Source organism: Pipistrellus hanaki (assembly GCF_964339955.1).
Source record: "Pipistrellus hanaki genome assembly, chromosome: 5".
Lineage (NCBI taxonomy): Eukaryota > Metazoa > Chordata > Mammalia > Chiroptera > Vespertilionidae > Pipistrellus > Pipistrellus hanaki.
In genome coordinates, this window is record NC_140507.1 from 80,138,589 (window position 1) to 80,150,223 (window position 11,635).

The following is an 11,635-nucleotide window of genomic DNA, read 5'->3' on the forward strand; positions in this document are numbered from 1 at the left end:
CTTTTTCTTCTTCTTTTTTAAGCCAACTTTTTCTTGACCAAAGCATCTGATTTGACAAACCAGATCCTAGCTTGCTGCTCGCCTCTTTTCCCTTCACCAGAACATGATTCAGATCCCAATGTAAGCACCACAAGAATAGGACACGGAATCAAACCGCTGCTCTTGTCTGCCACACAAACCGTCCAGATAATCGGTATTCCTGATTCATTCTGCTTTTAGCGATTATGGTCATTTGAGAGGTGCTTCTCAACACCTCATTGTTTCCTACCAAATGCTGATATGTGTCAGACAGGCATCAGCAGTGGGAACTTTTTTTGTTTTCAAACATTTAAAGCAAAAGGGTTTTCAATCTCTAAGCCAGTCTGTATGCACCTCCTACTGGGGACCAAGGCATAAATACACAACTACAAAACATTTCCTACAAAACTGAGAGATCTCCATGAAATCAACATCTCCTCGACATCCTACTAAATCGTCACAGCAGTGAAGACCCACCAAAAAAGACCAAAAAAAAAGGCAGAAATAGAGTTTGAGACACTGAACTTGATTTCCTAATGATTCCTCTCCCAGCTCTGAGAGGACCAATGCCCTGCTCGCTCTTCCCTCTGGATCCTGACACACAGCTCTGACTTGCTGGTCAATTCAATGCTCACTGCCAACAGCTGTTCACTGGGGAGCGTTTGCCAGTTACTGCAAATAGCCATGAGGCTGGAAGGGAAACCGTCCATCTCCTCGCCTGCACCAGGGTCTATATCCACGACGACGCCACCTTTCCAGAGGATTTTCTGGAAATGCTATCCGAGAAGCAGAACGAGAACTCGGAATACACGACTTGGGGATTGAGCCCACACAGAAAGGGAAAACCTGCCGCCCCCAGATGACAAACTCCAGGAAGAAAGGGCGTGAACACCAGTGCTCCAGGGCTGTGGTCCTCACGGCAGGGAAGGCATCCAGCTGCCCCGGGGGCCGGGAACCCCGGGGTCCTCTGATGGTTGCGCACCGTACCCCGGCGGGGCGTACATTCACCAGTTGTCAGAAGTTCCTGGTACTGCTGGGGTGGGTGGGCGTGGGGGGTTGCAGAACAGCCCACCCTATCCTCTAGGCTCTACACGTCATAGCGGTTCAGACTGTGTGAGTTTGGGTAGTTCTGCCGGCTGTACTGGAAGTGGTCTGTTAAGGTGTTGTTGCGGCCATACTGATAGTCCCCGTGCTGGGGGAAGAGGACGCCGTTGTGGGGCTTCTTCAGGGGGCTCCGGTGGTGCTCCTTACTGCTCAGGTCCCCCGCCGTGACCGGGAGGAGGTGCTTCTGTGCTTGCCGATGCGCGTCGTACTTGGTCTGCAGGGGCAAGACAGCAGAAGGACATTGGCTCCTTCCCCAACACACACAAGACAAAGGGGAGCTCAAGGTTCACTGCCAGGTAGCCCTTCAAGGCCATGCGAGTGTCAACCCAGCAGGGCTGGACGTGCCCAGTGAACGGCTAATGGACTGGCCCTCGCTGTTAGTCATCCTATGTCCTTACAGGGGACTAAACAGGGCCTGCATAGGAGAGTGACATCCTGACAAAGCCTCAGTGGACCCAAGAGCCACAGCTGGAGGGAGGCAAGGACTGGGGCCATCCATGGGGGAAAAGGCAGGTCAGGATGGGAGGGGCTGTGCCAAGACCATAAACCAGTTTGGCAAAACTGGGAGCTGGAACCTGGGCCTCTTAGCTTCTGGCGAGGCCACTTCTTTTCCCCTCTCCACCATTCTTAGTGCCTCCCGCAGTGTCAGTGGGTTAGACAATCCCTCTATCCCAGACTCACCTTGTTGTACAGGAAAACGCCCAGGATGGCTGTCATCATGCCCAGGACGTTGGTGCTGGTGACGGGGTTCCGCAGCATGATCAGGGACACGGTGATGACCATGATTCTCTTGGTGGCGTTGGCAACTGAGTAGCTCAGAGGGCTGATGAGGTTGAGGATGCTGAAGGCGATGACGTTCTGGGCAAAGTTACAGAAGCCACTGACAGCCAGAAGCAGGAGCATCCAGGGCCACTGGGACACATAGGTCTACAGACGGGAGCAAGACAGCACCATGGTCACATGCCAGCCCTGGCAGAGGTTGGGAGAACGGCACAGAGTGGTTTATTGGGGCCAGCCGGTGGGGAGCAGACCAGGATGGGTTCGAGTGTGATAGCAGGTGCTTTATACACACACAGCCTCTAACCCTCACGACACTGCCTGGCACAAGCATCATGGCCTTCATCACTGCCTTCAACGTCACCATCATTGTCACAATCACCATCATCATCAACCACTACTGTCACTGCCCTCACCACCACCACCACCACCATCATGATAGCCATCACATCACCACCACCACCTTCCCCTTCCGCTGAGGAATGGAGGCGCCGAGAAGGATATCAGGTGTCCAAAGGGTGCAGAGCATGGCGTGAACCAAAGCCTTCCCTCATCCCTGGACAGTGACGGTCAGGGCTCTGGGGATGACAGAGTAAGATCTCACTCTAATTGGGCTCCTGTAATAGATACCACAGGCCTGGAGACTTACAAACAACAAACATTTGTTTCTTAGTTCTGGAGGCTGGAAGTCCAAGATCAAGGAGATTCTGTGTCTGGTGGGGCTTCTTGGTTCACAGATGGTGTTTTCTTGTGGTGTCCTCAAGTGGTCGAAGAGATAAGGATGCTCTCTGGGGTCCCTTTAGGGCACTGATCCTCCTTGATGAGGGCCCCATCACCCTCATGATCTAATTACCTCCCAAAGGCCCCACCTTCTAACACCATCTCATTGGGGGTTGGTTTGAACATGTGGATTTTGGGGGAACACAAACATTCAGACCACAGCAGAGATGATACATTCTGTAAGACAGGGAGGTCCCAGGAAGGCAGCCCCTGATATATGAAGAAACCTCCCGAGGTGGGGAGACAGAAGACCTGGGTCTGCCCCGTCTCTGGAAGCCTGGGCAGCTGTTTGACCTCTCTGACTGTGGTGACCTCTCTGCAACGGGGATGATCCCTGCTGAGCCTGCACAATGCCTCCGCTGTGGAGATCAAACGCCATCATGGCTCCAAGAGTGCTTTAAAAAAATTTAAAGCCACACAAACATAAGAAGGCAATTGGTGTGTCTATCTCATGTTGATGTTTCTCTCCCCCTCGCTCCCCCCAAGTTCCACTCTCTAAAAATAAATCAATGGGGGGGGAAAAAACCTTGGGTGAAAATTACAAAATAAAGAAAAGGTGATCGGGCGCTGGTGGGTCCCCATCAGGGAAACAGCATCCCACTGAGTCCCAGCTTTCATTCTCTTGTCTATTCTCAATCCTTCATTGCCCACTCGGCTGGGCTGGCGCAGCACATAAGGCGCCTGGGACTGAGTATGCCTTGGCCATGCCCGCTACCCTCAAGTGGCGCCCGAACAGGGCCCGTGTATGGGGGAACTACAGTTAGGAGAAAGGAGGCCCCAAGATGTGTGCACGCAGAAAGTAAGGTAGGGAGCTGAAGGATGGTACTACCCTATTTCCCCGAAAATAAGACAGTGTCTTACATTAATTTTTTTCTCCCAAAGTTGCGCTAGGTCTTATTTTCAGGGGATGCCTTATCTTTCCATGAGCTAGGTCTTATTTTCGGAGGATGTCTTATTTTCAGAAAAGCACGGTAGCTCAGTGTAAAACATGGGACAAAAGGAAAAAGAAAAGAAAACGTGATCACTAGAAGAAAACTGAAAAATGCCCTCAATACAGGAAAAAGCAAAGAAAAGAGACCAGAGCTAAGCCTATATATATTTTTGTGCATGTATATGCATAGAGACACCAAAGAACTGTAACATAGGACAGCATAAGAGAACTGACATCAAACCTATCAATATATTGTAGCCAATAAAAGGAATGAGAAAGACCTAAATACATCAACATGAGTGATCTCCAGGACATATTATTGAGTGAAAAAAGAAAGTTGTTCTTTTCTAAATATCTAAAAAGTCACTTTTTGTATAAGGAGGAGGGAAATTATGAATGTATCTTTGAATAAACCTTGACATATCATTTGGTTTGGAAATATAAAGATCTGACATTCAGTAAGGGGTATGGAGAGAAAGCAATGTCTAAAAATTGAAAAGGAACCCAACAGTTGTCATTGACAGACACATTGTGAAAACAATTCCTGCAAGTGCCCTTAGAACAGAGGATTTCAATTGTATAGTAAGGCCTCAATGACACTGAAGGTTCTGAGACTTTAAGCGAAAGGACATATGAATGAAACCAGTTTTACCAGAGGCTAAGTGATATCAGCATCTCATCAATGCTCCAACAAAATGATCTGCTGTACATTTTTTAATCCACACCTGATAATTTTTTCCCATTGATTTCTGAGAGTGGAAGGGAGGGAGGAGGGAGAGCGAGATAGGCACATGGATTGGTTGCCTCCTGCATGTGCCCCTACCGGGGCTGGGGAACCTGCAACTGAGGTGCATGCCCTTGACCAGGAATCGAACCCACTACCCCTTCAATCCACGGGCCAACACTCGAACCACTGAACCAAACTACCAGGGCCTGCTGGACATTTTTAATGGGACATGTTCTACGGACAAGTAGAACTGCACGGAAATCTTAAACTTCTTGCTTGACCTGCAGTTGTCCCCAGAGGTGCTCACTCTGAAGCAACATGTGTGTACATAGAACCATGTATGTAAGTACCTGGAGAAGGATAACAAAATAGAAAATGTTGCAAGGAACCAAGGGTTCCAGAAAAGATATTAATAAAAAACCAAAGCAGTCATAAATTATGTGATGTTAAATGGGAATTGAAAAGAGTTGGAATGAACTCTCTTCTGCCCCCAAATACTCCTTTCCTGAATGTTTCACTGCAAAGGCCTAACAGCAATGGCAGCCCAACAGCAATGTGAACACACCGTACGATTGTGTTCCTACACACCGCTCTCCAATAAAAGCAACCTGCGTCCCCCAGCCAGTGCTGACGGCAGGCCTGGGGCTGGAGGTACACAAAGGAGGAAATCTTCCTGAACCAAAAGCCACCAAAGGCTGACAGGTGCTGTCAGAAGGGCAGGGAGCCAATAAGAGGACTCGACTGGTCAAGACAGTTTTAATTTTACTATGAAAATAATAATATGCACAACTCACACACCTTCCTAAAAACAAAAGAACCCTACTCCACGCCCAAAAAAGGAAAAACACTTTGACTCACTGGTTAATTGCAGTCACTCCAACTCTTTACTCTGAAAATGGTAATTAAAAGGGAAGAGGAGCACTGCACTGCCCCTCATGCCCTGTACTTCAAGATAACAGACTACTCCTGGTCGAGGGTGAAAAGTTCTTCACAGAGAAATCGTAGCTAAGCAACGTGGGAGGGAAGTTGGAGCAGGGAGCCACAGTTTTCTTACCTGGTAACTGGAGGTAAGCTCCACGACAGCCACAGGTGGAGCTAAGGACTGAAGACTAATGTCAAGAACCCAGCCAGATCTCATGAAGCCTCTTAATCATTTACTCCTCCGTAACTCAGGTGTGGAAGAACCACGCACAGCTCCTCATCACTGCGCCTGCGTTAGCGTCTAGCGTGCTCTCTGGAGGCTAGCCCGGCACAGGCGGTGAGAAGACACCACTTCCTGTGCTCCAGAGAGCTACAGCTACAACTGCAGTACACGGAAATATGTAGAGAGGACACCGAGAAAGGAACAAACTCAGTTTTAAAGTTAGGGTGAGGTATGAACAGATTAGAAGACAGGGAAGTCCCCTGTGCTGGCAGTCTTGTCATCTTTCGTGCCACTGCTATCAGCAGCCGGGATCTAGCATGCTGGAGAAGGAAACGCAAAGAAAGCCAACTTCCTACAACGTGAGCCCTGACAAAGAGATGAGTATTTAAAGACCAGGCTGTCAGAGGCCCCGACAGCCCCCAAGTCAACACAGAGGACAAAGCAGCCACTTTGGAACCAGCCAAGAAAAGGGTGTGTTTGTGGTGCCGGTCAACTCACCAGGTCACTGCTGACCAGGAAAGTGGAGAGGTCCACCAGGACCCACGTGGGGATCATAAAGAAGACGGCGTGGCAGCCCAAGATGTTCAGCAGCCTCAGATGGTGGATCCGTGAGTCTCTCAATACCTGGAGAGAGAAAATCTCTTTAAAGGCCAAGCGACACTGTCAGTGTCAAGGACTTGAGTTACGCAGGCTCCAAACACAGTGACTTTACATTAACCTTGAAGTCACACCTTTGACTATTAAACCTGCAAGGGTACCTGTGATGGGACAGGCAGCTCATGCCTGAAACAAGTACAATGTTTTATACACAAAGAACCGAGAAAAAAAACCCAAAGCAAAAACAAAATAGCAACACCCAATGCCTCAATGCTGGCTAGGCACTGTGAAATTCCACTAAATTGGCATATCACTATTTCAGAACACAACCAGGTAAAGCATATCAAGAGCCATAAACATCTTCTGACCTTTATCATTATATCCTTATGTAAGCCAATCATAAGGAAATAACCTGCGAGAAAGACATTGTAAATTATTGCATCACTTACAATGAATAGTTGAAAATAACCTGCATTTGCAATAGAAGAACTAAACGTATTAATTGTGGTACCTGAGGAGTGTGATTGTTACATGAGTTAAGAGCAATATTTTTTAATGATATCAGAGAATGCAATGATACAATAGTAAATGAGCAAAACAAAATTCTAACATGTATCTATATATATGTAAAAGCCTAATATGCAAATTGTTTGACCAGGAGTTTGACCACTCGCTATGACATGCACTGACCACCAGGAGTCAGCATGGAACATGCTGGCAACGTGCAGCAGTGGAGGTGCTGCTCGCTCCAATGGGCTCTGCCAAGAGCAGGACTGCAGTGGGATGGTGGAGCAGGTGAGTGGGCAGCGCCAGGCCAAGGCTGGTGTGAGCAGAGGCCTAATTGCCCTGCCGATCCCCACAGATCCAGCGGTGAGGGAGCTGGGCAGGGTGCCGGGCTCTGATTGATCGCCCTGCAGGCAGGATGATGCAGGGGGCAGCACCAGGCCACAGTGGGGTGCCAGGCGCGGCTGTAGGGCCGAGAGGCTGTGGACATGAGCTGGGGCTGCGAGACGGGGGGCACAAGCTGGGGCCGATCCCCGCAGGACACCTCGAGGGACCCCACCTGTGCACAAATTCGTGCACCAGATCTCTGGTCTAAAATATTATAAAACTAAAAGCTGTGCAGAAAGTACCCCTAGCATTAATAATTTACCCAAGAGCATAGAAACCCCTTGGCAGGTAAGGCAAGCCTCCTGATTCTTCATTTCTAGCACCTACTACAGTGCCTGCCACATAAGTAGGTACTCAATTCTGATTTTTTTCATTAAACTTTTCTCTATTCCCCCCTCATCAAGCATATGTTAATTGTGTAATAAAAAACATAATCTCTTGGTACACAATGTTCTCTCTTCCTCGCTCTTTCGCTCGCTCTCTGAAGCATGCCCCCACCTTTCCCCCTCTTCTTTCCTCAAAGCAAGCATCTTTGCTCCTCTCTCTCTCCCCTCAGCTCCAGGTCCTTTTTGTGCCTCTGACCTTGTTTCCTGAGCCCATGCAGCCCAGCTGGCTCGCTTTTTCTTCCTCTGTTACTTTCTCACCGCCCCCCCTCCCCCACCCATGACTTTCTAAATAAACTTTTGCTTGCATTTGAAAATAAATAAATAGGAAAGTAACAAAAACACATTCTTGGAAAATAAAACAATAGAAAACCAGCAGAAGGACATGATTTTCTTCACTCCACCACCAAAGAAATCCCTACTGGGTCACTTTTTCAGTGCTACCCATGCACCCCAGAACATCATCGTACCAGAGACAGTATCTAAATACCTTTTTGGAGAAAATATTCTGAAGTGAGAAGCACAGTGTGGCAGCAAGAGCACTGATGAGTCCCCACATATCAAACGACAACTCGGTGACAGTGGCCAGCAGGACGCCGCTGATGATGGGGATGAGGGACAGGTACACCTGTGGGAGAGGCAGGAAGGGCTGATGGGCTGGAGCTGAGCGGGGCCGCCCAACACAGACACCCAGGGGAAAGCCTCAGCTGCTCTCTTCTCCTCCAACGAAGGGGCACCACCTATCCTCTGGACAACAGTGTCAGCTGGGACAGCCGTGCTCCGGAGGTTGGGGGCAGAGAGATGGTTATCGTAGCACCTGGGGCAAGGCTGTGTCACTATGGGCAGCCCCACTCCCTATACCATCACCCCAGTAAGAGCCTTTGCTTAGGGCCACCAACGGGGCTGCTCCTAACAGATCTATCCAGCTGCCACCACCAACACACCAGGGTCTGAAACCCCGATCCTGCAGGGGGCTGGCAGGGTCCCTCTTCCAACTTGCATTTACCACTGACTGGAACCCTCCCCCAGTGCTTTCTCTACCTGGAGAGCTCCTACCTGCTCAGGCCTCAGTTCACATACCATTCAAGAGAACTTCCCCCCCCCCACCTCCCCACACCCCGTCCCCTCCCCCACCTCCACCCTGTCAAGTTCCTGGGCCTAGAGATCTCCACCCATTATAAGTGTCTATTAGCCGAAACCGGTTTGGCTCAGTGGATAGAGCGTCGGTCTGCGGACTGAAAGGTCCCAGGTTCGATTCCGGTCAAGGGCAAGTACTTTGGTTGCGGGCACATCCCCAGTAGGGGGTGTGCAAGAGGCAGCTGATCAATGTATCTCTCTCATCGATGTTTCTCTCTATCCCTCTCTTCCTCTCTGTAAAAAAAAAAAAAAAAAAAAAAAAAAATCAATAAAATATAAGTATCCATTACATAGTCTGTGTCCCTGCACTTCTTTAGAGCAGGTCCTTGTTCACTGCTTTATCCTGGTGTCCAAAACACAGCGGCATCCAGTAACAGCTGGCTGAATGACCGAGTAACGTGCTGGGATAGGAGGCCTTCCACAGGTCCAAGCTTTCCAGGGCCTGGTGTATGCAATGGCTCCTGAGCTCTCAGCTGGCTAAGCGGCTCCCCATTTCCAGATAAACAGAATCAATTCCTGACATTTAGCTCTTCTGACTTATCTGGGCTCTGCCAAGAGCAGGACTGCAGTGGGATGGTGGAGCAGGTGAGTGGGCAGCGCCAGGCCAAGGCTGGTGTGAGCAGAGGCCTAATTGCCCTGCCGATCCCCACAGATCCAGCGGTGAGGGAGCTGGGCAGGGTTTATCTCTCTTCTACAAAGGACTTTGTTAAAGTACTGTGAGATTTTAGGAGTGGCTGGTTAAAGCCCCCCACCCCGCCCCAAGTACCTCCTTGCCCCCCAAGCCTCCACCCAGGGCAAAGCAAGGGCTCTGAACTCCAGCTTCCCCACTACTGGCTATGGCCCGTGGGCACACGACTCTCCCCTTACAAGTCCCATTTCCTCCCCTGAGATCTGGAATGACCTGCTTTATCTTCCTCACAGGGTGGATCCATACTCATTCCTTCATTATCAGACTCCTGCCCAAGTCATTCCCTACAGTTTCCTCACTGGGTGAAGTTTCCAGCTCCTTGTCCAAGCCAGGTCCAATGTCCTGTACAACGGGGAAACCTGATAAACATGCTGTGATATCGAGTGATGCAGCTGCACACCTCCTGAGCAACTCCGACTCGGGAGACAAGTCACATCTGACGTTACCCTGGGAGCAGGCAGCAGAACACACCCAGTTCTCGCAGGGGGAAAAATAGGCTGAAAGAAAACATCAGCCAGAGCGGCCCAATTCCCTTTAAAACACACACACACACACACACACACACACACACACACACACACGATTTCAGAGAGGAAGGGACAGAGGAAGGGAGAGAGGTAGAAACATAAATGATGGAAGAATCATTGATTGGCTGCCTCACAAACACCCCAAGCCCGCAACCCCAGCATGTGCCCTTGACCCAAATTGAACCTGAGACCCTTTAGTCCGCAGGCCGACGCTCTACCCACTGAGCTAAACTGGCTTGGGCTGGCCCAATTTCTATAAGCTGATCCAAGGCACTGCTGCTCATAAAACACAGGATGCCAGAAACCAATCAAGTATAAAAGAGGCGCTCTGTCCAGCATGAAATGAATTCCAGCTGGGACAACAGGAGCTACTTCTACTTAAGGGCATGGATGGGCAAAGCTGTCTCCGGCTAAAGCCACAGCTTCTCTCGCCCCAAGGCAGGAAACACCCTGGCTTGGCACACCGAACAGACCCTGGATTGTGCCCAGAGCACCTTCCTTCATGCAGTTCTGGGTTCTGTCTGTTATTTTAACTTCCATTCTCAAACATTCCCAATTCTTGGCTGCTTTTATTTCAAAGACTTTGATGAATTTTTGCCAAAAATCAGACTCCTTTGACAAGCATCTCACTTCTGACCCCAAAAACCTCCAACCCGACCATGCTTGACGCTTGTAAAGAAGTGAAACTCCATTCCAGCACGAAGTCAGATGTTCCACCCTCTGTCCCACTCCAGGAGAAAGGGTACCTGGCCAAGATGGGATCAAGTCATCATCTACCAGACACTTTGGGTAGGAGACCAAAGAGGGAGGAAAGTGGAACTAGAGAGAGAGGACAGTGTCCACGAGACCACACATGAGAAACAACTCGGGGACACACACACACCGCTGTTCCCAGGGTGACTGCAGAAAATTAACAGCAAAAGGGCCACCAGAGGCATCTAAACTGACTTCCTTATTTGACAGGAAGCCTGGCAGCCTGCAGGCCAGGAGCCTGGACCACGTCACCAGCTGGGCAACTTCCTGGAAGCCCTCAGAGTCCCCACCTGCCCAGAGTCCTTCTGGGTTACCTTTGTGCTCTGCTTCTCTTTCATGATGATCCGGGACAGGAGGACCACCCAGATGGGCATGGTGGCCTTGACTGCAAAGAGAAGCAATGGGGCGCTCAGGTGGCCACCCTGAGAGCTCTTGTCCCAACTTATCCGCGGGCTGAGACAGCTTGGCAAACCCTCAAAACTCTGCAGCCCTTCTCTTTCTGTGGGATTTCACCCCAACCCCACTCTGCTCCCTTTCAACCCCTCCCCTCCCGGAGGCCCGGCCCCCCTCCGGGTGCTAGACCCTCCCCAGCTCAGAGCCTGGCGGCATTCCAGGTGAGACGCCCCCGCAAGACCAGGCGCCTCCAGGTGAGACGCCCCCCCACGACCGGGCGCCGCACTCACCGGTGTGCGCGTAGGACACGGGCACCTTCCAGATGCTGACGTGCGCCGACACGGACGCGAAGTACTTGCCGAAGGCGAGGGGCAGCACGTAGCGCGGGTAGAAGCGCGGCGGCAGCAGCGGGCCGGGCGACGGGTGCGGGTCGGACCCGGAGCCCGAGACGGGCGGCGCGGGGGGCACGCGCCAGGCGCGCAGCAGCGGTGGGAGCCCGGCGCACAGCGCCAGGATGTGGCACAGCGACACGGTCACGGGGAACGGGAAGGCGCTCAGGATCACCTTGTTGACTACGTTGCCGCCCGCGCTCAGCGCATACCACAGCAGGCACAGCGCCGCCACCCGCGCCCCCTCACGCGCCCCGCCGCCGCCGCCGCCCGCCGCGCCCGGGCCCCCCGTGCCCGGGACCGCCGCCATCCTACCCCAGCGGCCACCCCTTCCCGCCCGTTCGACGGCCCTACGCGGGGCTGGGGCGGGGCTGGAGGGGGCGGGCGCGCCAGCCA

General features: G+C 51.3%; 1 protein-coding gene across 1 annotated transcript; it reads right to left on the minus strand.

Annotated features, from left to right (window-relative positions):
• Positions 1-11,604, minus strand: SLC35E1 (solute carrier family 35 member E1). Its single transcript, XM_084885968.1, has 6 exons — positions 11,141-11,604; positions 10,772-10,842; positions 7,843-7,980; positions 5,980-6,105; positions 1,804-2,049; positions 1-1,336 (listed from the first exon to the last, which is right to left on the minus strand). Exons 1-6 carry the CDS (start codon positions 11,547-11,549, stop codon positions 1,106-1,108), a joined length of 1,221 nt encoding a protein of 406 aa, XP_084742094.1. The 5' UTR covers positions 11,550-11,604; the 3' UTR covers positions 1-1,105.
• Positions 11,605-11,635: the final 31 nt, after the last annotated feature.